General features: G+C 38.0%; 2 protein-coding genes and 2 long non-coding RNA genes across 5 annotated transcripts; 1 reads left to right on the forward strand and 3 right to left on the reverse strand.

The window, feature by feature from the left end:
- Positions 1 to 82: 82 nt before the first annotated feature.
- LOC148198996 (uncharacterized) lies at positions 83 to 4,050 on the reverse strand. Its single transcript, XR_015786159.1, has 2 exons — positions 3,779 to 4,050; positions 83 to 3,507 (listed from the first exon to the last, which is right to left on the reverse strand). It is a non-coding gene; the product is annotated as an uncharacterized LOC148198996 (long non-coding RNA).
- Positions 4,051 to 5,187: 1,137 nt separating this feature from the next.
- LOC148198997 (exosome complex component RRP41 homolog) lies at positions 5,188 to 10,481 on the forward strand. Its single transcript, XM_088111973.1, has 7 exons — positions 5,188 to 5,237; positions 6,012 to 6,090; positions 6,176 to 6,212; positions 6,332 to 6,448; positions 6,573 to 6,658; positions 10,244 to 10,333; positions 10,434 to 10,481. Exons 1-7 carry the CDS (start codon positions 5,188 to 5,190, stop codon positions 10,479 to 10,481), a joined length of 507 nt encoding a protein of 168 aa, XP_087968099.1.
- A 403-nt stretch (positions 10,482 to 10,884) lies between these two features.
- LOC148198998 (uncharacterized) lies at positions 10,885 to 13,081 on the reverse strand. Of its 2 annotated transcripts, none has more exons than XR_015785602.1 (3): positions 12,871 to 13,081; positions 11,284 to 12,779; positions 10,885 to 10,969 (listed from the first exon to the last, which is right to left on the reverse strand). It is a non-coding gene; the product is annotated as an uncharacterized LOC148198998 (long non-coding RNA). The 2 variants fall into 2 exon arrangements; XR_015785601.1 differs by having other exon boundaries at positions 10,888 to 11,034.
- A 3,476-nt stretch (positions 13,082 to 16,557) lies between these two features.
- Positions 16,558 to 17,217, reverse strand: LOC148198999 (uncharacterized). Its single transcript, XM_088111509.1, has one exon. It carries the CDS (start codon positions 17,215 to 17,217, stop codon positions 16,738 to 16,740), a length of 480 nt encoding a protein of 159 aa, XP_087967635.1. The 3' UTR covers positions 16,558 to 16,737.
- Positions 17,218 to 23,744: the final 6,527 nt, after the last annotated feature.

Genomic DNA, 23,744 nt, shown 5'->3' on the forward strand with positions numbered 1-23,744 from the left:
GTCAATATTAAAGTCTACTCCTATGGTGAAGCTTGTAGCTTTGGCTAACAAGACACATTCACCTGTCTAGCTATGCTACAAATAAAAGCAAATAAAGTTGCCAAGAGTTTGAAAGAGCACCAAGGACTCTTCCTAAACACTTGGACTTTATAAAAGGCCCTTTTACAAAACAAAAGCTAAAGCTAACAGTAGGCTAACACAAGCCTATTACAAACAAATTGAAGAAAATAATTACAAAAGAAAAACTATACTAGGCTGCTACGGTCCTGGTCCTGGTCCACTTCATTCATTTTGATGCCAAGTCCTTCTGCCAAAAAAAAATGTACACTCCTGTTGCTGGTTCGGCCAGCTTTGGCCCCTTTTCTAGCTTCTGGTTTATCCTATAATCACAAATCACAATTGGAATCAATGTGCCTTATCTACACACAGATATCAAAAGGATTAAATTCACACAATATAAAAGATTCTTCCCTTTTCTCCTAGTCTCGTACACTTGATGCAGCTATATAAATTTCTGTTGCTCTCAAATGACAAACTGCAATCAAAGATTCACAATCAATTCAGCAGAGTAACCATCAATGCTATCAATTTCCAGCTAAGACAGAAACAATTAAGTAATCCAGAGGCAACAAAATTAAACAACTCCCCTAATTAAATGGTTGGTCTATCTTGCTGTAAACTCTACTGATATTCTGCTACTGCTTAAAATTCTTGACTCCAAATGTTTATCAACTCTGCACACAACAACATCAAACCAGATTCCAATTCAGCAAATCACATCATCCAACAAATTGCAAGCTATAACACAAACAGTTAAACAAATAGAAGTAATATAGCTAAGCAACTTCCCTGATTAATGCTATTTCTAGTTGTTGGTTTTAGTGGACTTTGTTGTAGGTTCTTCCTTGTGCTCAACTAATCAGCAGATTCATTCTTCACTTTTTCCCTGCACTGATTCGTTTCAGATCTGCTCACAGAAATTGCACCAACTCCAGCAAAAATACACAAGGACATAGATATTAAACCAGATGCAATGGGTGTAATTCAAAGCTGAACTAAACTGATTTAAACAACCATTCAATTCTAATTTAAATTCTGATCAATCCAATGGGTAAAAGAATTATGTGCTTAATTCAACCACAACGTCAGAATTGGAAAGTAAGTGCTTTAGTCACTTCTTCAAATGGAATGATGCTTTGGCAGTTAAAACAAGTTCATGCACAAGACTAATTACTCCAAGCAAATCAATTCATGCATAAATCAGTCCATGAACAACTAACTAGGTGGCATGCAAGGTATTCAATCAATCAATCTGAATAAAACTGAAATCTGCATGTGATTAATACCAGGAAAATATTTTCTATATGCATTTGGAAAAATTGATCTCAACAACGAAAGAATGATGGTGCTAATAAGTATTCAACAGATTTCAACAATTGTAAGCAAACCATGAAATCAGTAATCACATTCAGACATATAATATCTCAATGATTTCAGCAAGCAGTTTATAATCCAAAATGAATGCAATGTCAGTTTAAGCAAACCACAACTGATCCAATCTAATTGATCCAATTTCTTTTCCTGCACAATGAACAATCACAAAACAGTTAGACTAACAATGAATTCTCTATTTCAAAGTGCCAAGGAATTAGGCCAAATCAGCCTTACAAAACTCACAACACTCAGGCTTCTTTTTAAAAGCTTAAAGCACTCAAAATGTAAAGGTTTGGAAGGGAGATTCTCCCTTGGCAGTACACAGCTGGAGAGTATTCCACACCACCACCACCTAAAATGCTACCAAGCACACAAACCTTCTTTCAATTTCCAGAAATCCAGAGTGAAAAAGCTTCTCAAGTAATAAAGAAATGGCTAGGCAAAGATCAAAGTAATGGACAGACAGGTAGAACAGAACAGGACAACCACTAAAGCAAAAGAATTTACAGCACAACAGAGAAACTGACTCAAGATCAGATTATGAAAGCAAACAAAGCTCAAATTAGAACAGCTGAACAGATTTTACATGTAATGTAGACAAAACTAAGACATTCAACAATGACAAGCAAGAAACAAAGCTTTTGATCACAGTAAGCACTCAAACAGGATCCTAAGATCAGTTCTAGAGTAGATTTCAAAAGCAATAAAAGATCAAGAACAAATTGCAGAATTTTTGTAAACAAATGTTCAAACTGATTCACTTTATTTCAGACTTGTAGTGCAGCATTTAACATTGTTAATTTCAGCCTTATGCACTGTTTTACAATGAAATCAGTAGAATCAACTCCAATTACAAGTGTTACTGCTAGGTTCAAATTCAAATCACAGATTTAGTGGTTGTTTTGTACAAGATTACAAGTACTGCTGATGTGATGCAGATTTTTGTGGACTTAATCATCAACCACTTACAAATTTTAAGCCAGAACAACTTTGACACAAAGGTGCAGTAACACAAGTCAAATCAAATTTAATTCTGCAGAAAAGAAATTAAAGCACTCAGACACAATGACTCTAGGATGTACTGATGTTAGAACTTAGTAATGATCTAATACTAAGTAGAACAAACACACACTCAAAACATTAACACAGACTTCAAAGAAAAACCAGTTCGGTGTAGCTGGCCAAATGAAAGACTGATGCTGCTGTAAGCATCTTGCACCCAAGCTCAATGCAACATTTCATAGCTTAATTGGTGTGCATTTGCTATCCACAAGCAGATTCAACTTTCAGCTCACAGAATTTCAAAAGTGCAATACAAATTACATGTAATGGTCAGCATCAAAAACTCAAGACAGCTTCAGATAAATGAAATGAAATTAAACTGCTGTTGAAGTCTGCATCAAGCTCATTCAATTGAATGTCACTGCTTATGATGATGAACAGATCATACTCAAAGCAAAAAAAACTCAATTGAATCACAGTTAAACTCAGATTTAATTGACAATTAAAACAAAATAACATGACATAGACAAAACAGAAATGGATTTAGAAATTAAAATACTCAAACAAAGACTTGCACCGAAATAAAATGAAATAATACTCATATAATGACTCAAAGGCACAGAACAAGAAAGCTTAAACAAATAAGTAACACTCAACTTGAAAACCTAAACGCAGAAATTGAGATCCAAGAACGAACAAACATATTTGAATCTCATACAGAAAAAACAACACATACTGAAACTGAATCAAGGCAAAACACTTTGAGAATTCCATGACGAACAAAAGTTAAACACAAGACAGTAAAGAAATTAACTAAGAACGCGAAAATGGAAGAATAAACTCAGAATCAAGACAGAATCAAAACACAAAACTAGAACAAAGACAGAGACACGAATCAAACTGAAACAAGAATCGAAACAACTCAATAATGGAAGAAAACTCAGAACAGAGACGAACCGAGATACTTACCTCTGAAGCGTGTTCGAACCTGGCTCTGATACCACTTGATGGACGAACGCCCGAGGAGAGGTCGATTGAAGCTGCGCGAATACAAACCGGACCTCCTCGAAGCTTCTCCGACGAAGAATACGCAGCGGAAAATGACAACAACAGAGGGTTAAACTCGATAGAAACCCTAGAAATGGAATGAAACCCAATATGAACCGATTAATCGGTTCAAAATGAAGATTGAACGGTGGAAAAGGTTTGGAACGAATCAAAATTAATTTTAATCGGCTAAAATCAGAGAAAATGATGAAGGATGAAGAAACCCTAGACAAATGTGCAGATGATTTGGTGACAGTGGAAGAAAGATGAAGAAACTTGTGAATCTGATACTTACGGAGGAGAAGAGATGGATTTGTGATGAAGAATGGCTGGCGACGAGGAAACTCTTGAGTGGAAGAACGAGATGTGGTTCTGCGAGATGGAGAAAAAGCTCTCACGAAAGAGAGAATGTGGCTGTGCGTGTCTGATGTGTGAGAAGAAAAGCAAATGATGTGGAACGAGGGAGCGGACGCGTGGCTGAAGAAGGAATTGAAAAACGCTGACGCATGCGAGGTGGCAGCGAAGGAGAGGTGGCGTGGAGGAATGAGTAGCACCGTGGAATTTTGGAGAAATGGAAAAACTATAATTCTCATTCAGCTCAAAAGTGACAATACAATAGAGGAGCTGCGTATTTATAGTAACCTATGCTCCTTAAGAGCTAAACTATAAAAAGTAAAAAAATACAAAAAGAGGACTACGTCAAGTACGATTCCATCATATCACTTAAAAGCTACAAATGTTGTAGTTTGCCAAATGATAAAAGTAAGAAAATGGAGGGTTCTAACCCTAAGGATGTCTAACCAACCTTTTTTAGTGAGATATATGAACTTGGTCCTATGACAAAATGAGCTAATTGAAAGCAGCATTTTAAGGTCTGGCCTATGGAATTCAGTCCTATTTAACAGCTGTGATTTGGACATGATTTTGGGATTCGACTATTTAAAATGAGGAGATGCACTTTAGAGGATAAGGTGAAGTTATTACTATTTATTAAAAATTTAGTATTTAAGAGTGTGATAAAATATATGTACATGTATAAGAAACTATGAAGTTATTAAAATCTCAATGACTATTACTGCAGTTTATCCTCTAAAGTGTTATTCCTTCACTGCAGAGGATCTAAATCTATGATTTTATATTTCTTTCTCTACTGATCTTTTGCCTTTAACTTTTTCTCCTCTCTTTATGGTATATTGTAGATGCGACAAATTCGTGCAGAAATTGGTGCTGTATCCAAAGCAGATGGGTAAATGAATTTTAGCTTTTTAGAAAATTAAGTTGTGATATCATTTGAAGCATTTGACCATAAAGTTTTTTTATTTTGAAAACAGTTCTGCCATGTTTGAGATGGGTAATACAAAAGTTATTGCTGTCGTCTATGGCCCTAGAGAGGTACTGTTTAATTATTTACCTTGCTAATGAAAATTCGTCTATGTAATTTAAGGATTGTTAACTATCCTTTTTCAGTGTTAGTTGGTTTAGACATTTAAAAAACTTTGATGTTGTAGTTGAGCTTTAGATGATTTGCTGTTTTTCTTTAGTAACTTCTCTGCATTTCAGGTGCAAAATAGAAGCCAAATAACCAACCATGCTCTGGTAGTTTTTTTTTTCTAAGTTATGTTGTCTGTATTTATATGAATTGTAACAAAAACTTAATTGTTGCTTATGTGCAATGTATGTCTATAGGTTGGGTGTGAGTACAGCATGGCTAATTTTAGCACTGGAGATCGCATGAGGAAATCAAAGGGTGACAGGTTTTGCTCATTTACTTGCTTTTGTTTAACTTCCTATTCTTTTTGACCTTTCACTTATTTTTTATATATTCGTAGTTTTATACTTATCAAAATGGTATTGGAGCATAGACTACTAGGATGATAGTGAATGTTGCATTAGTAGAATCTATCTTAAGAGTGCCTTGTAATTTGTAAATTGGACTTTTTGATCTTTTTACTGAGGTAAGAATTTAATAGCAATGGTGGTAATGCATGTTTAGACTTTTAGAGTATAAATTTTGATTATTAATTAGTAATATATATATATATATATATATATATATATATATATATATATATATATATATATATATTGCATTTGTTCATGTGATACAGTATAATTTTTTTTTAATCTTGCATTCATAATTTTCTATGTAACAACTATCTTGCTATCCACTAACGTATTGTAGTGTTTTTGGGGCTGGCTGCTCCATGCCTTTGATATAGCTGACTACAGGCTCAGCAATGGGTTATGTATCATAAAACAATGAAAAGCTTAACCCCATGCACCCTTTTACTGCCTTTTCTCATTTTTAATCTTTTTTGCAAGCTTTGACTTTTTTGAGTAATCTTTGGCCAAAACTCACTGAATAGTTTTGAATGGCTTAACCATCAATGTTTGCAGATATAAATGTTATCCTGTTTTGCTTTTCCTTCATAGTTTTAATATGGTTCTCATTGTAAGGTTCTCTTACAGAAGGATAATAGGATCACTTCTTATTTTTTACTACGTGATTTGAAGTTCTCATTCTACAGGAGATCAACTGAAATTTCCCTGGTTATTCGGCAAACCATGGAAGCATCTATATTGACACATCTATTGCCTCGATCTCAGGTTTTATTACACATTAAGAACTTATTTTGTCATGTGCTTTGCTTTCCCCTAGTCCTCCCTAATGTTTTACTTATTAAATTTGCAGATAGATATATATGTCCAAGTTCTCCAAGCAGATGGAGGTAACTAAGACTTGATAATGGGATCTTGTGATTCTCTTCTGTCATTGCCATTTTATTTTCTCTCTTTACTCATTTAATATGTACATTAATTTTGGGTGATGTTGACATGTCTTTTATAGGAACTAGATCTGCTTGTATAAATGCTGCAACTTTGGCCCTTGCCGATGCTGGGATCCCTATGCGTGATCTTGTAACATCCTGCAGTGCCGGATACCTTAACAGCACAAGTCTGCTTGGTACATATCTGTTTTTACTCTAAATTTGAACTGGCTAAATACAAGTGTGGTATGTCTGTTTTGTTTCTGTCTACTTCTGATGCACGGGCTGCCCTAATTATTAAAGGTTTCTGAATGTGTACAGATTTGAACTGTGTAGAAGACAGTGCTGGAGGTCCTGATGTAACCCTAGGAATTCTGCCAAAGTTGGATAAAGTAACACTGCTTCAGGTTAATTCATGTCTTGTTATTTTCTCTGTATCTATTGTGTAGTCAACCAGGTAAATTAGTTCAACAGAAAGGAAAACTTTTTATTGCTCTCTCAGTCATTGGTACTCACGTAGTAAAGAGTCTGGTGGTGTTGAAGCTGTAATTCCTCTTCCTTCAAAAACTGTTCTTGTTATTAGAGATTTTGGAGAGAACAGTAGAGTTTTAACCCTTGATTACTCGAGGGAATAGGTGCATGTTCGGAAATCCCCAAAAGAAGCTTATCTAAGCTCGCCTCAGATTTAACAACTTAATAGTTTGCTGTACACATGAATCTTTTTTCAAATATCAGTTGTTTTTTAATCAACAGATACTTCTTACGAAGGTTCCTGATAGAGTGATTTGTTGTTGTACCCATTGATGGAGTTATGTCATGACAAATCTTCTTTTTAGTCTGAGTTAATGTTTGATCAAGTGTAACTTAATTTTCACTAGTATCATACTTGGTAACTCTTTATTTGGAATTCCAGTTCAGCATCTTTTACTTTTTTAGTTGCAGATCTTTTGTTGATACTTTAAATTTTGACTGAAGAAATATAGTTGATATATTCTTTCCGCCACCTTATTATAGGATGAAATTCATGTATGGTCCACAAAACAGAGAGGGAGGGTAACTTCATTTGGTGGGGCTGGCATAGATTTTTTCCAATGACAGTTTATCAGTCAGTTTATTGCTCCCATTCTTAGATTGATATTATGGAGTTAAATTTGTTTCGAACACGTGTGTAACATCCCAAAATACAGTAATTACCATATTACAGAATTAATTACAATTAACAGTAAACAATGCAGTCTTTATATACAGAAAAGATGTTCCAGAGCCGAACGGCTTCAGTACAAAAGAAACGCGCATAAACGCATACAAATGAAGCCTAGAACGAACAGCTAACTAAAAATAACGTACGCGCCAAAACAGAATCAGAGGTAATTAGGACGAACGACTTTACAAAATATTTAACCGAACGTCCAACTAAGCTAATATTCACATTCCTAATCTAACGAGCGCTCTAAGGCTCGGCCTTTACTTCCACTTCAACCAGATTTGCATCTTCCAAATTTCCTTCTTCTAGCATTTCTTCAAGAGATGCACCACCATCTGCTCACATCCACACGGATGATCATTGCAAGACAAGACGAACGTACATAGACAGGAGACAACACAATGGAAAATGCAAGGGTAAGCTTATATTATTTAATTCATACAATTAACACATACATTTAACACATCAATTCACACATACATCAGGTAACTTAATATAGAATAACATAGAGATATGTATATATATATGACAGACCGTCCGGACTGTATGAACCATGTAGTTACAAGCGTCCTTGCACCCGAGTGGTGTAGTAGCCGGGATATACCTAATCAGCTGCCACTCGAGGTTAATCCTTCGCCCATGCTAAGTGATGAACTAAGGACCTCCTGCCATTCCCACACATGACTACCCCCTTCTACGTGAAGATGAGTATCACGGAATATCAGGATGGACAGCGAGTCTTAACTTATCCATGTTCATACTTTACCAAATTTAATATTTAACTCATCTGAGACGTTCCTCCTTGGAACGCTCGTTCAAATTCCACAATCGTATAACCATTTAATATAGTGTTCGAACGTCTTAACATTTTATATTTTTAACATTTTCATTCTATGTTCCACTCTCTGAAAAAGACGAACGTTCAACTTTCTGAAGGAAGAGGACGAACGTTAAAAGCCAGATTTAAAAGAAACTCCTTTAAAACCATAAAGACTTCAGAATAATAAAGCCAACTCCAGAATATTTTTAAATACCAATAGATCAAATTAACTCAACTTGGATGAAGAGACATCCAGGAGAATACTTAACTATATAGGGAACCTTTTATTTGAAAGGGATTGGCTGCCAGTCAATAACCGAACGCGCCAACATCCATTTACTAAGTATTTGGACGAACGCTATTTACATTCGTTAAGGAATCAAAGATAAGGACGAGCGTTCAATCTAAGACCGAACACTTCATTAAAGCGAACGCTAGGTAAATGACCGAGCACCAAGTATGACGAACGCTTGGTGTATAAACCGAGCGCTATTTAGGACGAACGCTTCGGTATAAGACCGAGCGCTATTTAGGACGAACGCTCAATATAAGACCGAGCGCTACGTATTTAAAATTTTAACACATTTATGTACGACTGAGCTGAACCGAACGCTCAGACACATAGGGACGCTCGTTCTCGAGCAGAGTTCTTTCCAAATGAAAGAATTCCATTCTAAGTTATTTTAAGGAAAACCGAACGGTCTAAGATCGTACGGTGACGATCGTCATTTATCATAGGGAATGATTTAAGTTTCAGGTTTTTCAACCCTAACAGATTTCCAGATTTCAACATTTCAATTCATACTGTATACTTCATATCATTTTCAAATTTATAAACTTTATAACTTCCATTTCCAAATTAATTCACCTTAAACATCATCATACAGATCTCATCATTTTAATCATTCCAACTATACAATAGTCATACTCCGTTCATACATATCCAAATTAACATGCATTTCAAACCACCAAAAACATATATAATTCATACAAGCAGTGCTCGTTCATGACAGATCAATCAGCATACGTTTTATACATCCAAATCATATCATACAACATGCAAGTATAAATTAAACATATAAGCTTCCCTTACCTGGATAGCAGTGTTCGCCCTAATGCAAGTTTATGGTGCTTCCTCTAACAGCGTTCTACTCCAAGGTTCACTCACTAAATTCCACTTAAGTTTCTTCCACTAAATCTAGCCAAAGGAATGTAGAAACGAATATCCAGAAACGATACCTAAGTTGGGAGACTTACCGTTTTCAGAACTGAGATTGGTTCGGTCCAAAATGAAGCTCACAGCGTAAGGATCGTTCCTACGGTTCTGAATGTTAAACGGAGAAGAGATGAATGAGTAACAGTAGAGAGAAGTTTTAAGGTTTCTAGAGAGAGGTTGGAGAAGATGAAAAGTTAAGTTCAGAGGTAGAAGATGAGTGGTGCAGGGGAGAGAAAGAGTTTTCGAAAATCTAGTTTTGTTTAACTCACGTTCGTTTGAACGAACGTCTCCCAAGCTGACACCTGCACACCAAACTCTGAATTGGAAGCTTCCAACGTGACAAGTGGCGTGTGTGCATGCACAGTTTGGTGCGTTTTTAATGTTTCAGAGGAATGATGTGGCTCGGCTTTCCGTGCACAACAGAGAGATGAAAAATTCAGAGTTGGGAGTGGGTTTTTAATTACCCGTAGCAGTGACGTGGAGTGCGTATTAATGGTGATGTGACAGAGAATTTGCAGAGAAATTTCTAGGGTCTTATAACGTGCCACTATGTAAAGGCTGGTTGAGATTGTGAACCTTCAAAGTTTTAATCAGAAATTTACTACTATCATTATTATGAAAAGCATGCAATGCTTTTCTTTTCTCATCCAGCTTATTTCATTCGTTCACTCCCTGCCATATTCCGTAGTTTAGAATGGAAAAGCTCCTAGTTTAATTTTATTTGCACTAATTTCTGTTGTTACTGTCTATAGATGGATTCTAAACTACCAATTGACATTTTGGAAAATGTTATGCAACTAGCAATCGAAGGCTGCAAAGCAATAGCAAACTACATTCGAGAAGTAAGAACCTGCTGACACTTTTGTGATTATACTAAGAGGAGTCCAAACAAGTTTTACATTAATTTCACTGCTTAAATCCTGTTTCTTTGTTGGCTGGCAGATTTTGCTGGAGAACACAAAGCAACTGGAATATCGACGAGGTGTATAGTTTTTATAGCAGAAATGATGCTATGATTATTATTACCTGTGGTCACGGTTTTCCAGATTTGTAGGTCCGTTCTTTCAGCATTTGTGCTTTTTTTTGGTTATGGAGGAGAATTCTCTTGTATTTACGTGGAACAATTTTGTTTTTAGCATACGGTGCTGAATAAAACGGAAAATTGTTGTAGAATTCGTTTCTCATTTCTGTCACCTTATCACTATGAATAAAAGGTAGCAAAATTATGATTTATTTTGGGACCACTTTCTGAATTTCCACCAATCCCCCAAAATAAGACGTGTAGAATGGAACTAATGATCTGACACTTCAACGAATGAAGAATTAATGATTGAAGTTAGAATCAAAATAATCAGTGGGTTGGTTGAGTGTGTGTACACATCAAGAATCTGGAATGTGTGATAGAATTCCACGAAAACTCCAGAAAGCCAAGAGCAGAAACATTACACTGAACATTTAGCAATTGAATACCAATCTACCTGGTACACATCCAAACATGTCCTTAAAACTTGTCAGATTCACAGCAGAAAAAGACAATTAAACACTGAAAAAACATAATAACTATCAGTAAATAAATAAATCACGCACGCATACATACATATACATACACACACATACATATATTACAGCTGTAATAAAATTAAAATTTTCTTTAATATAAGCAGAATACAATAACCATAATTTCTTCAGGAAAATTCAAATTAAGGAAGAAAAACCAAACACTAATAAATCTCAAGAGAATACTGAATAATAAATCTCCCATTAACCAAACACTGGTAATAAGTTTACTTACTTCAACAATCCGGAATCAGGAATTCTAAGTCTAAACCGACACCAGGTCTTGGATGCAGAGAGAAGCAGCAGTAGGAGCCAGAATAATGCATGACCTCTGTGAAATGAGTTAAGAAAATTCACACATCCAATGACACGAGGCAGCACATGCTCATCAAGTACATAGATACATACATGACGAAGAAGAAGCGTTCAAAAAGTTGAAAGGTACCCTTTTCTTAGAAGTATGCATTCAAGACCATACTTGCAATTGAATCAAGAAAGTTCAGAACTTTCAACAACCCCAAGATTTGAAAAACCAAAAAAACTACAGCAAATGGTAGGTGGCAATGTTGTGTGAAGGCGAGATAAAACTTTTACAGAAGCTTAAGATAAGGAGCAAAAACCGGTCTTGTAAATTCTGTGTCTGTTGGCTGCTGAAGAGATCTAGTTCTTGGACGTGGAGATACGAAAAGTAAATGTACACATGTAAAAACCGTTAAAAAATTTAAACATAAGCTACTTTTTCTTTGGACTGTGGTGGACAGAATCAAGAGTCACATACACAACACACAACACAACACAATCGAAGGTGATGGATGAATCCATCTCAAGATGTAAACCAATAGAAAAAACAAAAAAAAAACACTTTTGTCTTAAACACAGAACACACAACACAGAGGCATCACATCACTTCAGCATACTATTATAAGGGCATGCGTAGATGTTCGGTATTTCTTCCAATGAGGTGTGCAAAATGGATTTGTCACCGCAATCCCGGGCTTATCTTTCAATTTCTCTTTCTTTTTTCTTTTAGCACGGAAACACTGACCATTTTCTTTCTTTTTAATATACTGAGACAGAGCACACAAAAAAAGAAATTGAAATTCCCACAATAAAAATAGGTTTAAAAATAGGATGGTCACTTCTCGCCTTCAAAATTTGCCAAATTGTTTGATCCTGAAGCTTCCTGGGACAAGGTTTGTTCTTTCAGTACATCCTTCATATATCCATTCCTGGACGAGAAGGAGAAGGCGTGGCGGTTGAGGAGGTTGATGTAGAGGGCATAGGCGGTTAAACCCGTCATCCCTAAATTCTCATACTTCCCTTCGGTGTGCAAGTTCAACCTGTCATCCTCGCCCTGCGACGAAGACACTTCCCTAAAGTCCCTCAAAAACCTGTGAATAGCATCGTTCACGTCTTCCACCCTTATGTTAGTGCCCCACACAAAGGTGGGCCTGGCGTCGTCCATGTCGTAGCCATCGCCGCCGTCAGACGAGGCCGCCGCGTCATATGTTGTGGACGTAGGTGTGACGGGAACGCGCCCACCTCCGCCGACGCCTTAGCGGGAGCGCGGCGCGGTTGGGGTGGCTTCGGAGGAGGCGAATCGAGATCAGCGCTCCGACGGAGTGGCGAATGCGGAGGGAGTGGAGGAGCGGCGGCGGCGGCGCCTACTTCCCGGAGAAGAGAAGGTGTTGCTGATGGGGCTGGAAAGGGAGTCGTCGGGGGAAGAAGGACCTATCAGAAAGGAGGTTTGAATAAATTAACAAATCAGAAAATTCGGAAAATGAAAACCGAAAGAAGAGACAGAGAGAGGAGCGGCACGAACCGTTGTTGAAATTCGAAGAAGAATCGGAAGCCATAGATTTGGTTGTCGGAGAAAATCAGATACAGAAGCAAGAGTGAGTGATATAGAAAGGGCGGTAACTCACCCGTCATCCTCACCCTTCATACATCCTTCCTATATCCTTCACAGAGGTCGATGTATTCAGGTCAGACTCTGCCACCTGCAAATAAACTGATACGTGAGCATGTCTCCTGTTAATTTTTCATTGTATTTAAAAGAAAAGGTATTATTATTTAATTATGTTAAATTAGGGATTCAATTGATCATTTCTAAAATTAAAAGATTCAATTAAAATGAACGCATAAATACAGGAACTTCCGAACCTATTAAAAAAAAATATTAGCTGCACTGAACAGTTTCGGCCTACATGAAAAGATTCATTTTAATATTGGTAAAAGAAAAGAAAATAGAAGATCTTAGGAAAAGGAAAGATTCATTTTAATATTGGTAAAAGAAAAGAAAATAGAAGATCATAGGAAAAGGATTTGTGGCTGTATTCAGCCTTTTGGTCTAAAATGTGAACTTTTAAAATAAAAAAAGTGATGATTAAAATGAAGTTAAAATAGTTTTAAATCAAATTCCAATATATTTACATATTTTTAATATTAAAAAAATTATTTTCGTACATTCTGATTTAAGGATTGAAAGTTATATTTTGTTTTACAAATTTATTGAAAGAATAATTACAAAACAAAGATTTTATATTACTTCAATAACCATAACATTGTTGATGCAATCAATAACCAACATATTTTAAAGTATAATGCTGAATTTGGTTCTAGGTAAAATGTTTGGTGGATTACATTATAAACAACGACAAGGCCATTTTCTTTTCTGGCCTAACCTCAATAGTCCAAAGACATTAATGAGTTGCGATAACTAGTCTTCAAATACATCACAGAAAAAGTTAACCTGAAAGTTAATGATCAAGAGAATTTTAGGATTATTTCTATGGTAAAGGAAAGTATTTTGGTGGTTGAGTTTGTTTTCAACTAATACCAGACTTCATTAAAAAATATATTATAATACTAACTGTAACGTCCCAAAAATATACATCATGCATATATAATAAAGAGTCATCATACATAATATAAGAAAGCAGTCAAGAGTAATTTAAGGATTACAGTCATCCTTAGAATAGTGCGGAATTGACAACAAGAGTATTTAGAATTTCTCCATGAAAATCACAGAGAATTTAAAACTTAAAATACACACGAGTTATTCCAAACATTAAGAATTATGAAATAAGACTAGCTAATCTAGGCTGCAGCACTGCCGTCTTCATCAAGAGTTGCTTCCAAAGTATTCTCCTCGCCATCTGCTCCCATCCAAGTGGATGATCATCGCCAAAGAAACATACCCAAACAACACACAACACAAACAATGCAAGGGTGAGCTAGATATAAAAAACATGTTATACAATCCAACATGATATGCAAAAGTCACTCATACATGGTAAACTAACATCACAAGACTTGTTACATTAAACCCCGACTTGTTACTTTATAGACCGACTCGTCCGGACCAGAATGATTACCGAGCTATGGCGGGTTATGCACTCGTGGTGGCCTCTACTGCTTTGCAAAGCCATTGCCAATGGGTTCCACCCTACCACCCTCACGAGGTTAGTCCGTTTCGCGCCCTGGAGCATACTGGAAGCCTCCAAGACTAGGACCTCCTGCTACTCCTCACCACATGGATCAATCCTCTCTACTTGAGAATGAAAGACCATTGGAGCGTCAGGAAAACCCTCAAGAATGAGCTACCATGAAATCATTCTGTACACCCCAAATCACCACCATATATCCTCTCCTTGAGGATCATGGAATTACGTCCACCACCATGTATCCTCTCATGAGGATCATGGAATTACGTCCCTGAATCATATTGTTACTCCCGAATCACCAGATATCCATTTTATCACAGTAAATCCAACACACCTCATACATTCACATAAATCACTTCACAGTATATATTTTCCAAACCTTGCACGTAATTCAATTCAAGAGAAAATGAATTTAAAATCCAACATTTGCATAATACTATTTGGACGAGCACTGTTCACCGAGCACAGTGGACGAACGTTACTGAACGAACACTACCTTTCAACCGCTAGGCCGAACACTATTTGGACGTACGTTCGTTATCAATCACCAGGCCGAACGCTGTTGGACGAACGTTATCAAATCCTACACTATCAGGCCGAACGCTAAACCATCGAACACCAATACTAAATTCAACACTTGGACGAACGCGCAACGCTTGGAACCTAAGAATACTACTCAAGGCCGAACGCTCAACATTGCTATCCGAAAATACAATGTTAAGAACGATCGCTCAAACTCACTAATATTATAAGGCCGATCGTTAAAGATTTCAAATTATAATATCCAATTATGGCCGAACGCTCACAATCACAAATATCCATGAACGAACGCTTATGATCCAAACTAAGGAATCCAAATTAAAATCGAACGCTCAGAAGCGAGAATACCTTATCAAAACCGAACGTTCAACAGAATAAGACCGAACGCTCAAAATTCCAAAACTTAAAACTATCAAGCCAAGACCGAACGCTCACAATTAGAATCAAGGAAAGACCGAACGCTCACAATCAGAATTAAACCAAAACCGAACGCTCACAATGAGAATTAAACTATGACTGAACGGTCAAAATCCAATCCTAAGAATACCAACTAACGGCCGAACGCTCACAATCACAATTAACCAAGGCCGAACGCTGACTAATACACCGAAACCGAACGTTTAGAGATCCAAACTTAATAGTATCAACTTAAGGTCGAACGATCAAGATTAAACTTAAGAATCCGTTAAGGACGAACGACTGCAATTTCTATTACCAAATACCGAACGCTCAAGATCACGTAAATATCAATTTAGGGACGAACGCCTAAAATTACTAATTCCTGTATACAGTTGGGACGAACGTCTAATATATCACTGCAAACGAACGAACGCTCGTTAACACAAAACCGAACGCTCATGCTATTTTGGCCGACCACTAATTGGTCGAGCCATTTGGACGAACGTCCAATTTGGCTCACCAAATTGGACGAACGCGCGATCTGCAGAATTCTGCAGAATCGCACCAGATTTCCGGAGAGAAACCAGAAACCCCATTTTCATCCCCTTCTTCCCAGATTTGCTTCAACAACAATATTCTACCATCACTCATACAGATTCATACACAACAAAGTCACTCTAAGTACGAAATTTGTTCATCAACGACACTATATTATAGATTTCAGTACACACATACATGGTTCATAAAATCCAGAAAAAAGGATCTAGCTCCCCTTACCTCTTGAAGACCTCCTTGAATCTTGAATCTCTCTCCCAAGGTCTCCTTGAAATTCCAGAGCTCTCCTCTCACTCTTCAGATTTTTGCAGCAAAACTCCAATTCTTCTTTTCCCGAAATTGCAGCAAGCCTCTCCCTTCTCCAGATGCAGCATCCAACCCCTTCAATCCACGATTTCTACCTTTAAGAAGGAAGAAATGGTGCTCCCCATAGCCACTCCTCAGTGCTATGCCCACCAACAAAGGAGATGATGGTGTCTTTGGTGGCTGGAGCACTTTCAAAGTGGGAAGACCCCACCATCCACCAGCTGCTGTTGCCACTTGAAGCGCCCCCCATCACTACACGAACGTGCAGCCAGCCGCCCACTTCCATCGTGCAGCCGCCCCCTTCCACTTCCAGGAACGTGCCTCCCTTCCCCACCACTTCTCTGTTAGGTAGCCGCCCCTCCCACTTTCAAAAGAAAGTGGGACGTGCGGTCTTTACATTCTCCCCAACAACAAAAATTTTCGTCCTCGAAAATTAGGCTTTATCAGAACAAGTGTGGGTAGGTTTCTCTCATCTCGTCCTCTAACTCCCAGGTAGAGTCGCCCGTTCCACTGTTCCAGATAACTTTGACAAGTCTGACAGTTCTTCCTCTAAGTTGTTTGTTTTGACTCTCCTCAATCTTTATTGGTTGCACTTCAATTGACAAATCTTCTCTGACTTGCACATCGTCAACTTCAAGCACATGAGAAGGATCAGACATGTATTTTCTCAGTTGAGATACATGGAACACTGGATGCAAGTTTGCCAACCGAGGTGGCATGGTTATCTCATAAGCTACGGGTCCTACACGTCGTAGAATCTGGTAAGGACCAAGATATCTAGGAGATAGTTTCCTAGCACGAATGGCTCTTCCTACACCGGTAGTAGGAGTCACTCGTAGGAACACATGATCCCCAACTGCAAATTCTAACGGCTTGCGCCTCCGATCAGCATAGGACTTCTGTCTATTCTGAGACGCCCGCATCCTTTCTTATATAAGCTTCACCTTCTCTGTAGTCTGCTGAACTATTTCTGGTCCCGTCAAAACTGCTTCTCCATCCTGAAACCAACAAAGAGGTGTTCTACAGCGCCTCCCATACAACGCTTCAAACGGTGCCATGCCGATACTAGTCTGATAGCTGTTGTTGTAAGTGAACTCAACTAGTGGCAATATCTCATCCCATACCCCTAGGTGATCCAAAATGCAAGTCCGCAACAAATCTTCAAGCGATTGGATTGTCCGCTCAGACTGTCCATCCGTTTGGGGATGATAAGCCGAGCTCATCTGAAGTCTGCTTCCCATCTCACTCTGAAGAGTTTGCCAAAACCTGGATGTGAACCTTGGGTCTCTATCTGATACCCCATGTAACCTCACTATTTCCTTAACATACAGTTGCGCCAACTTCGCCATAGACATCCTCAAATCGATCGCCAAGAAGTGGGCACTCTTGGTCAATCGGTCCACTATTACCCATATTGCATCATGTCTTCGAACAGTGCGTGGCAAATGGGTAACAAAGTCCATAGCGATGCTATCCCATTTCCATTCTGGAATTTCCAATGGCTGCAACAAACCTCCTGGTCTCTGATGCTCTATTTTAGCTTTCTGACAAGTTAAACAAGAGACAACAAACTGAGCTACATCTCTTTTCATACCGGACCACCAAAAAGACTCCTTGAGGTCTTGATACATTTTAGTCATGCCAGGATGCATGCTAAAACGGCTTTTATGACCTTCCTCAAGGATTAACCTCTTCATTTCTGAATTGCTAGGGATACAGACTCTGCCTTTGAACCTTAAGATACCATCAGCCCCCAAGGCAAAATCCTTTCCCTGCTCAGTCCCAATCAAACTGGATGACGTTTGGAGCTCAACATCCTTCGACTGCTCTTCTTTAACACGCTTCAACAAGTCATTGGACACCACCAAATTACTGCATCTGATGCTGTCAGCTTCAAATTCTACCTGCAACCTCAAATCTCTGAAGCTTTCTACCAACTCTAACTCTCTGACCATTAAGGCTGAAATATGCACTGACTTCCTGCTCAATGCATCTGCCACCACATTAGCCTTCCCAGGGTGATAAAGGAGATCAAATTCAAAATCTTTAAGAAACTCCATCCATCGCCTTTGCCTCATATTAAGCTCCTTCTGATCAAAGAGGTATTTCAGGCTCTTATGATCACTGAACACCTGAAATTGCGCGCCATACATATAGTGTCTCCAAATCTTCAAAGCAAATACCACAGGTGCCAACTCCAAGTCATGAGTGGGATAATTCTTCTCATGAACCTTGAGTTGTCTTGATGCATATGCCACTACCTTCTTCTCCTGCATCAGTACGCACCCTAATCCCTGATGAGAGGCATCACAAAAAACCTCAAAAGGTTTGTCTGTGTCAGGGATAACCAAAACTGGTGCACTAGTCAATCTGTTCTTTAGCTCTTGGAAGCTAGTCTCACAACAGTCTGTCCAAACAAAAGGTTGATCCTTCCTAGTCAGTTTTGTTAACGGCGCCACAATCCGGGAAAAGCTCTCAATAAAACGACGATAGTAGCCCGCTAGACCCACAAAGCTCCTGATTTCTATAACAGTCTTAGGTCTCTCCCACTGAAGTACTGCTTGCACCTTAGCGGGATCGACAGCAATTCCTCCAGCTGAAATCACATGCCCAAGAAAAGGAACCTCTTCCATCCAAAACTCACACTTGGATAGCTTGGCATACAATCTTCTTTCCCTCAGCACTTCAAGCACTGCCCTAAGGTGATCTTCATGTTCTTCCCGAGTTTTAGAATAGACAAGTGTCGCAACCGAAATCGCGACGGGACAACGATCCGAAAAAGAAAACGCAGGGGTTTGAAAAAAAGATTTTTTGGGAGTCGCCACCATAGTTTATTCTGGAAAACTACGGAAAAACCATAAAATGATAAGGCATAGTTTGCGAAAATGAGATTCTAAATTCGGGAGTCGGTTACGTGTAGGGAAGGTATTAGCACCCTACAACGCCTGCCCTAGGGCAGTACCTTTAACTAAATATGCGAATGTGATGTGGTTTTCAAAATGTTTAACTATCCCCTAAAATAAAAATTCTAAAGAAACAAATATTTTTTAGTTTTTTGTGCTCGACAAAGATTGACCTTGCTCCTACGTATTCTCATTCAGAATGAGAAATCAGGGTTACGTAGTTCTTGTAGAAAACTGCTTGAAAATTTGTTTGAAAATTGTTTGAAAGATTTGTTTGATTGATTATGGATAAATTTGGATTTTTGGGGAAATGAACCTGACAAGGACTAGCCTTGCTCCTACGTATCTCCACTTTTGATGGAGAATCAAGGATCACGTAGTTCTGGCCAGAAAGATTGTTTGTTGTTTGAAAATGTGGATGTTTTTGGTTTTTGAAGATTTTATATTTTTTTGGTATTTTTTGATGTAATATTTAAATTTTTGCGTAATGAGCACTAGGCTGATGCGTACGATCGCACGAGCACTCACACGGCTTTTTTCTCTTATTGTTTGCGTAATGAGCACTAGGCTGATGCGTACGATCGCACGAGCACTCACACGGCTTTGTTTGTTTTATTTTATTTTTTGTTTATATTTTTTATGAACAAACCCAACAAAATATAAGATGCAATATACAAGAGTGGAGTTATAACACAAAGGGCTACATAAAGAAATAAAAATTTAAGAACAAAGCGAGAGAAACAAACCAACAAGAATAGGGGGTGCAGAGATAAAAACCCGGAGTGCAGAGAGTAGATTTGAAGCTCCTTTGTCTGTCAGGGGTGTAAAAATGAAAACAGAAGGGCATCCTGAAACGTGTGTCAGATCCAATTCCCCTTTCCTTTTTCTTTTTTTTTTTATTTTGTTTGCACATAATGGGCTTAAGCCCAAACAAAAACGGGGTGTGAAACATGAAACCGTGGGTGCAGATAAAGTTATTTTTTTTTTGTTTAAGGGTTTGGATGGGTCTGAGTCCAGGGAATGGATGCGGGGGTGCGCGGGTGAGAAAACAGGGGGTGCGTGAAGGAGGAAAATGTTTTAGTATCATTATTTTGTTTTGATTTATTAGAGAGAGTTGGGTCGGAAAGAAATAAAAAAGAAGAGGCCCAAGGCCTTTCCATTCTTCAGCCAACATTCCTTGGGGTCTCCTTCATTCCACAATCTCAACTCAAATCAGAATTTAATTCCCTTAAACCACTCTGCCTTTATGGAAAAACGCACCCCAACATTTCATCTGTGTCACTAAAAACGCACCAAACTCTGCATGCACGCATGTCACTTGTCACGTTGGAAGTTTCTGAAGTCAGAGTGGGGGTGCAGGTGTCCGAAAATGAGACGCTCGTTCGTCTGGAGTTGGAAGGAACAAAAGTGATTTTTCGAAAACCCTTCCACTCACCTGCACCACTCATCTTCTTCCTCACGAAACTCACCCCTTCATCTTCTCCAACTTCTCTCTAGAACCTCCCAAACTTCTCTCTACTGTAACTCACCAAGCCTTTCTCCAAATTCCATTTCAGAACCGTAGGAACGTTCGTCCAGCTGTGATCTTCCTTTTGGACCGAACAGAATTGGAATCCAAGCTAGTAAGTTCCCTTCTCTAGTAGTTGTCCATTAGGGTTTCATGCGAAACCATACTCTCGGTTCATGCATAGACTATATCTGAGCCATCTCTGATTTTGATGTTTAGATCAAGTGAAAGTGTTAGTGAAACTGAGGGTAGAACACTGTAAGAGACAAACCCAACTTTTGCATTAGGGCGTACACTGCTATCCAGGTAAGGGAAGCTTATATGTTTAATTTATACCTGTATGTTGTATGATCTGAGTTGCATGTATGAAAAGTATGATGTTTGAGCTGTTATGAACGTTCACTGATATCAGATATGATTTCTGGTTTGTTTGAACTGCATGTTGGTTTGATACGTATGAATGATGGATGAATATTGTAATATATGAGTTATTAATGTGATGATGTTGAATGTGAATTAATTGGGAAATGAAAGTTATAAAGTTCATAAATTTGAAAATCATATGAAGTATAAAGTATAATTTAAAATGTTGAAATCTGGAAATCTGTTAAGGTTGAGAAATCTGAAATTTTAAATCATTCCCCTTTGATAAATGACGCTCGTCACCGTACGGTCTTATACCGTTCGATTTTCCTGGAAATAACTTAGAATGGAATTCTTTCAATTGGAAAGAACTCCGCTCGAGAACGAGCGTCCCCATTTGAATGTCTGAGCGTTCGGTTCAGCTCAGCTGTATATAAATACCTTGAACTTTAAAATACGTAGCGCTCGGTCTTATACCGAAGCGTTCGTTATATATAGCGCTCGGTCTTATACCGAAGCGTAAGTTCTATATAGCGCTCGGTCTTATACCGAAGCGTTCGTTCTATATAGCGCTCGGTCTTATACCGAAGCGTTCGTTCTATATAGCGCTCGGTCTTATACCGAAGTGTTCGTCTTAAATAGCGCTCGGTCTTATACCAAACGTTCGTCCTAAAGAGCGCTCGGTCTTGTATCGAACGTTCGTCACGATTTACTTTCGGTCATCTACTTAGCGTTCGCTTTAATGTAGTGTTCGGTCTTAAACCGAACGCTCGTCCTTATCTTTGAATCCTTAACGAACGTAAATAGCGTTCGTCCAAATAATTAGTAAATGTATATTGGCGCGTTCGGTCATTGACTGGCAGTCGATCCCTTTTAAACAAAAGGTTCCCAATGTAGCTAAGTATTCATATTGATGTCTCTTAGCCAAGTTGAGTCAACCTGACCTCTTGGTACTTAAAAATATTCTGAAAATGATCTCATTATTTTGGAGTCTTCCTGATTGTTAAATGAGTTCTTTTAAATCTGGCTCCTAACGTTCGTCCTCTTCCTTCAGAAAGTTGAACGTTCGTCTTTTTAAGAGAGTGGAACATAGAATGAAAATGTTATAATTATGAAATGTTAAGACGTTTGAACACTATATTAAATGGTTATACGATTATGGAATTTGAACGAGCGTTCCAAGGAGGAACGTCTCAGATGTGTTAAATATTAAATTTGGTAAAGTATGAACATGGATAAGTTAAGACTCGCTGTCCATCCTGATATTCCGTGATACTCATCTTCACGTAGAAGGGGGTAGTCATGTGTGGGAATGGCAGGAGGTCCTTAGTCCATCACTTAGCATGGGCGACGTAAGAACGGACTAACCTCGAGTGGCAGCTGATTAGGTATATCCCGGCTACTACACCACTCGGGTGCAAGGACGCTTGTAACTACATGGTTCATACAGTCCGGACAGTCTGTCTTATATACATATTTTTACGTTAATTATATGTTGAGTTACTTGCTGTATGTATGAACTGAAACGTTAAATGTATGTGTGTTGTATGAATTAAATTATATAAGCTTACCCTTTCGTTTTTCCTTGTGTTGTCCACTGTCCATGTACGTGCGTCCTGTCTTGCAATGATCATTCGTGTGGATGTGAGCAGATGTTGGTGCATCTCTTGAAGAAGTGCTTGAAGAAGAAAATTTAGAAGATGCTAACTTGGTTGAAGTTGAAGTGAAGGCGGAGCAGTAGGGCGCTCGTCTTTTCTTTATAGTTTAGGACGATCGTTTTTGAAATGGACGTTCGGTTATATCTTTTTGTAAAACCGTTCGTCCTTATCTTTTGTAATCATGTACTTAAACCGTTCGTTCTAGTTCGCCTGATGTGCGTTATATTTTGTACTGAAGCCGTTCGACTTTTAAACCCTGTTTTATTAATGCAAAGACTGTTTATGTTACTGTTAATTGTAATTAATTCTGAATTATGGTAATTACTGTATTTTGGAATGTTACATAAACTAAAAGCCTGCTCATTCTCCTTTAGAAATTTGTTGAAATTCGGGGAGTGCTAGAATAAAATAAAAATAATAACAGTATGCAGATTGAATTTGCTTCGAGAACCACCCCTTTACAATATCTTTCTGTCCGTGGTGTACTTTCCTCTTTTTCTTTGCTTGCAGTAAGATTAAGAGCAAACTTAAATGTTTAAAAGGGTAGGGACACGACCAGATTTATTTTCTTCAAATGCGTTGTTATTTTGTTGTTTGCTGATTTCTAATATTTATTTCTGCAATATTATTTACATAGTGCCCCACTTATTGGGTAAATGTTTGTTGTTGTCTATATGATATTCATTCAAAGTTCAGATTGCTTGATTTTTTGTAACCTTGTTTTCATCCTAATCTTTACAGAGCAACTGGAGTTTGTTCGGTATGTTTTCAATTGAGCAGTGTTATTAATTCGAACTGCCCTCTCACTCATCTCACTGCATGACCCACAAACTACTTGAGCCAACACAAACTTTTAAATGGCTCAGATTCTGCAAAATCTCACCATTTTGTTTCAATAACTTTAGTAGAAAATATCATTTTTTTTGGAAGCCAAGAATATAAAGCAAAATAAAACAAAATCCAGCTGCTTATGTCTCATCTTTGTCTCCTTTTTGTCTCTGCCATAGATTGACCTGAGG

Source organism: Vigna umbellata, chromosome 4, assembly GCF_029865625.1.
Source record: "Vigna umbellata cultivar VRB3 chromosome 4, Vumbellata_1.0, whole genome shotgun sequence".
NCBI classification, from domain to species: domain Eukaryota; kingdom Viridiplantae; phylum Streptophyta; class Magnoliopsida; order Fabales; family Fabaceae; genus Vigna; species Vigna umbellata.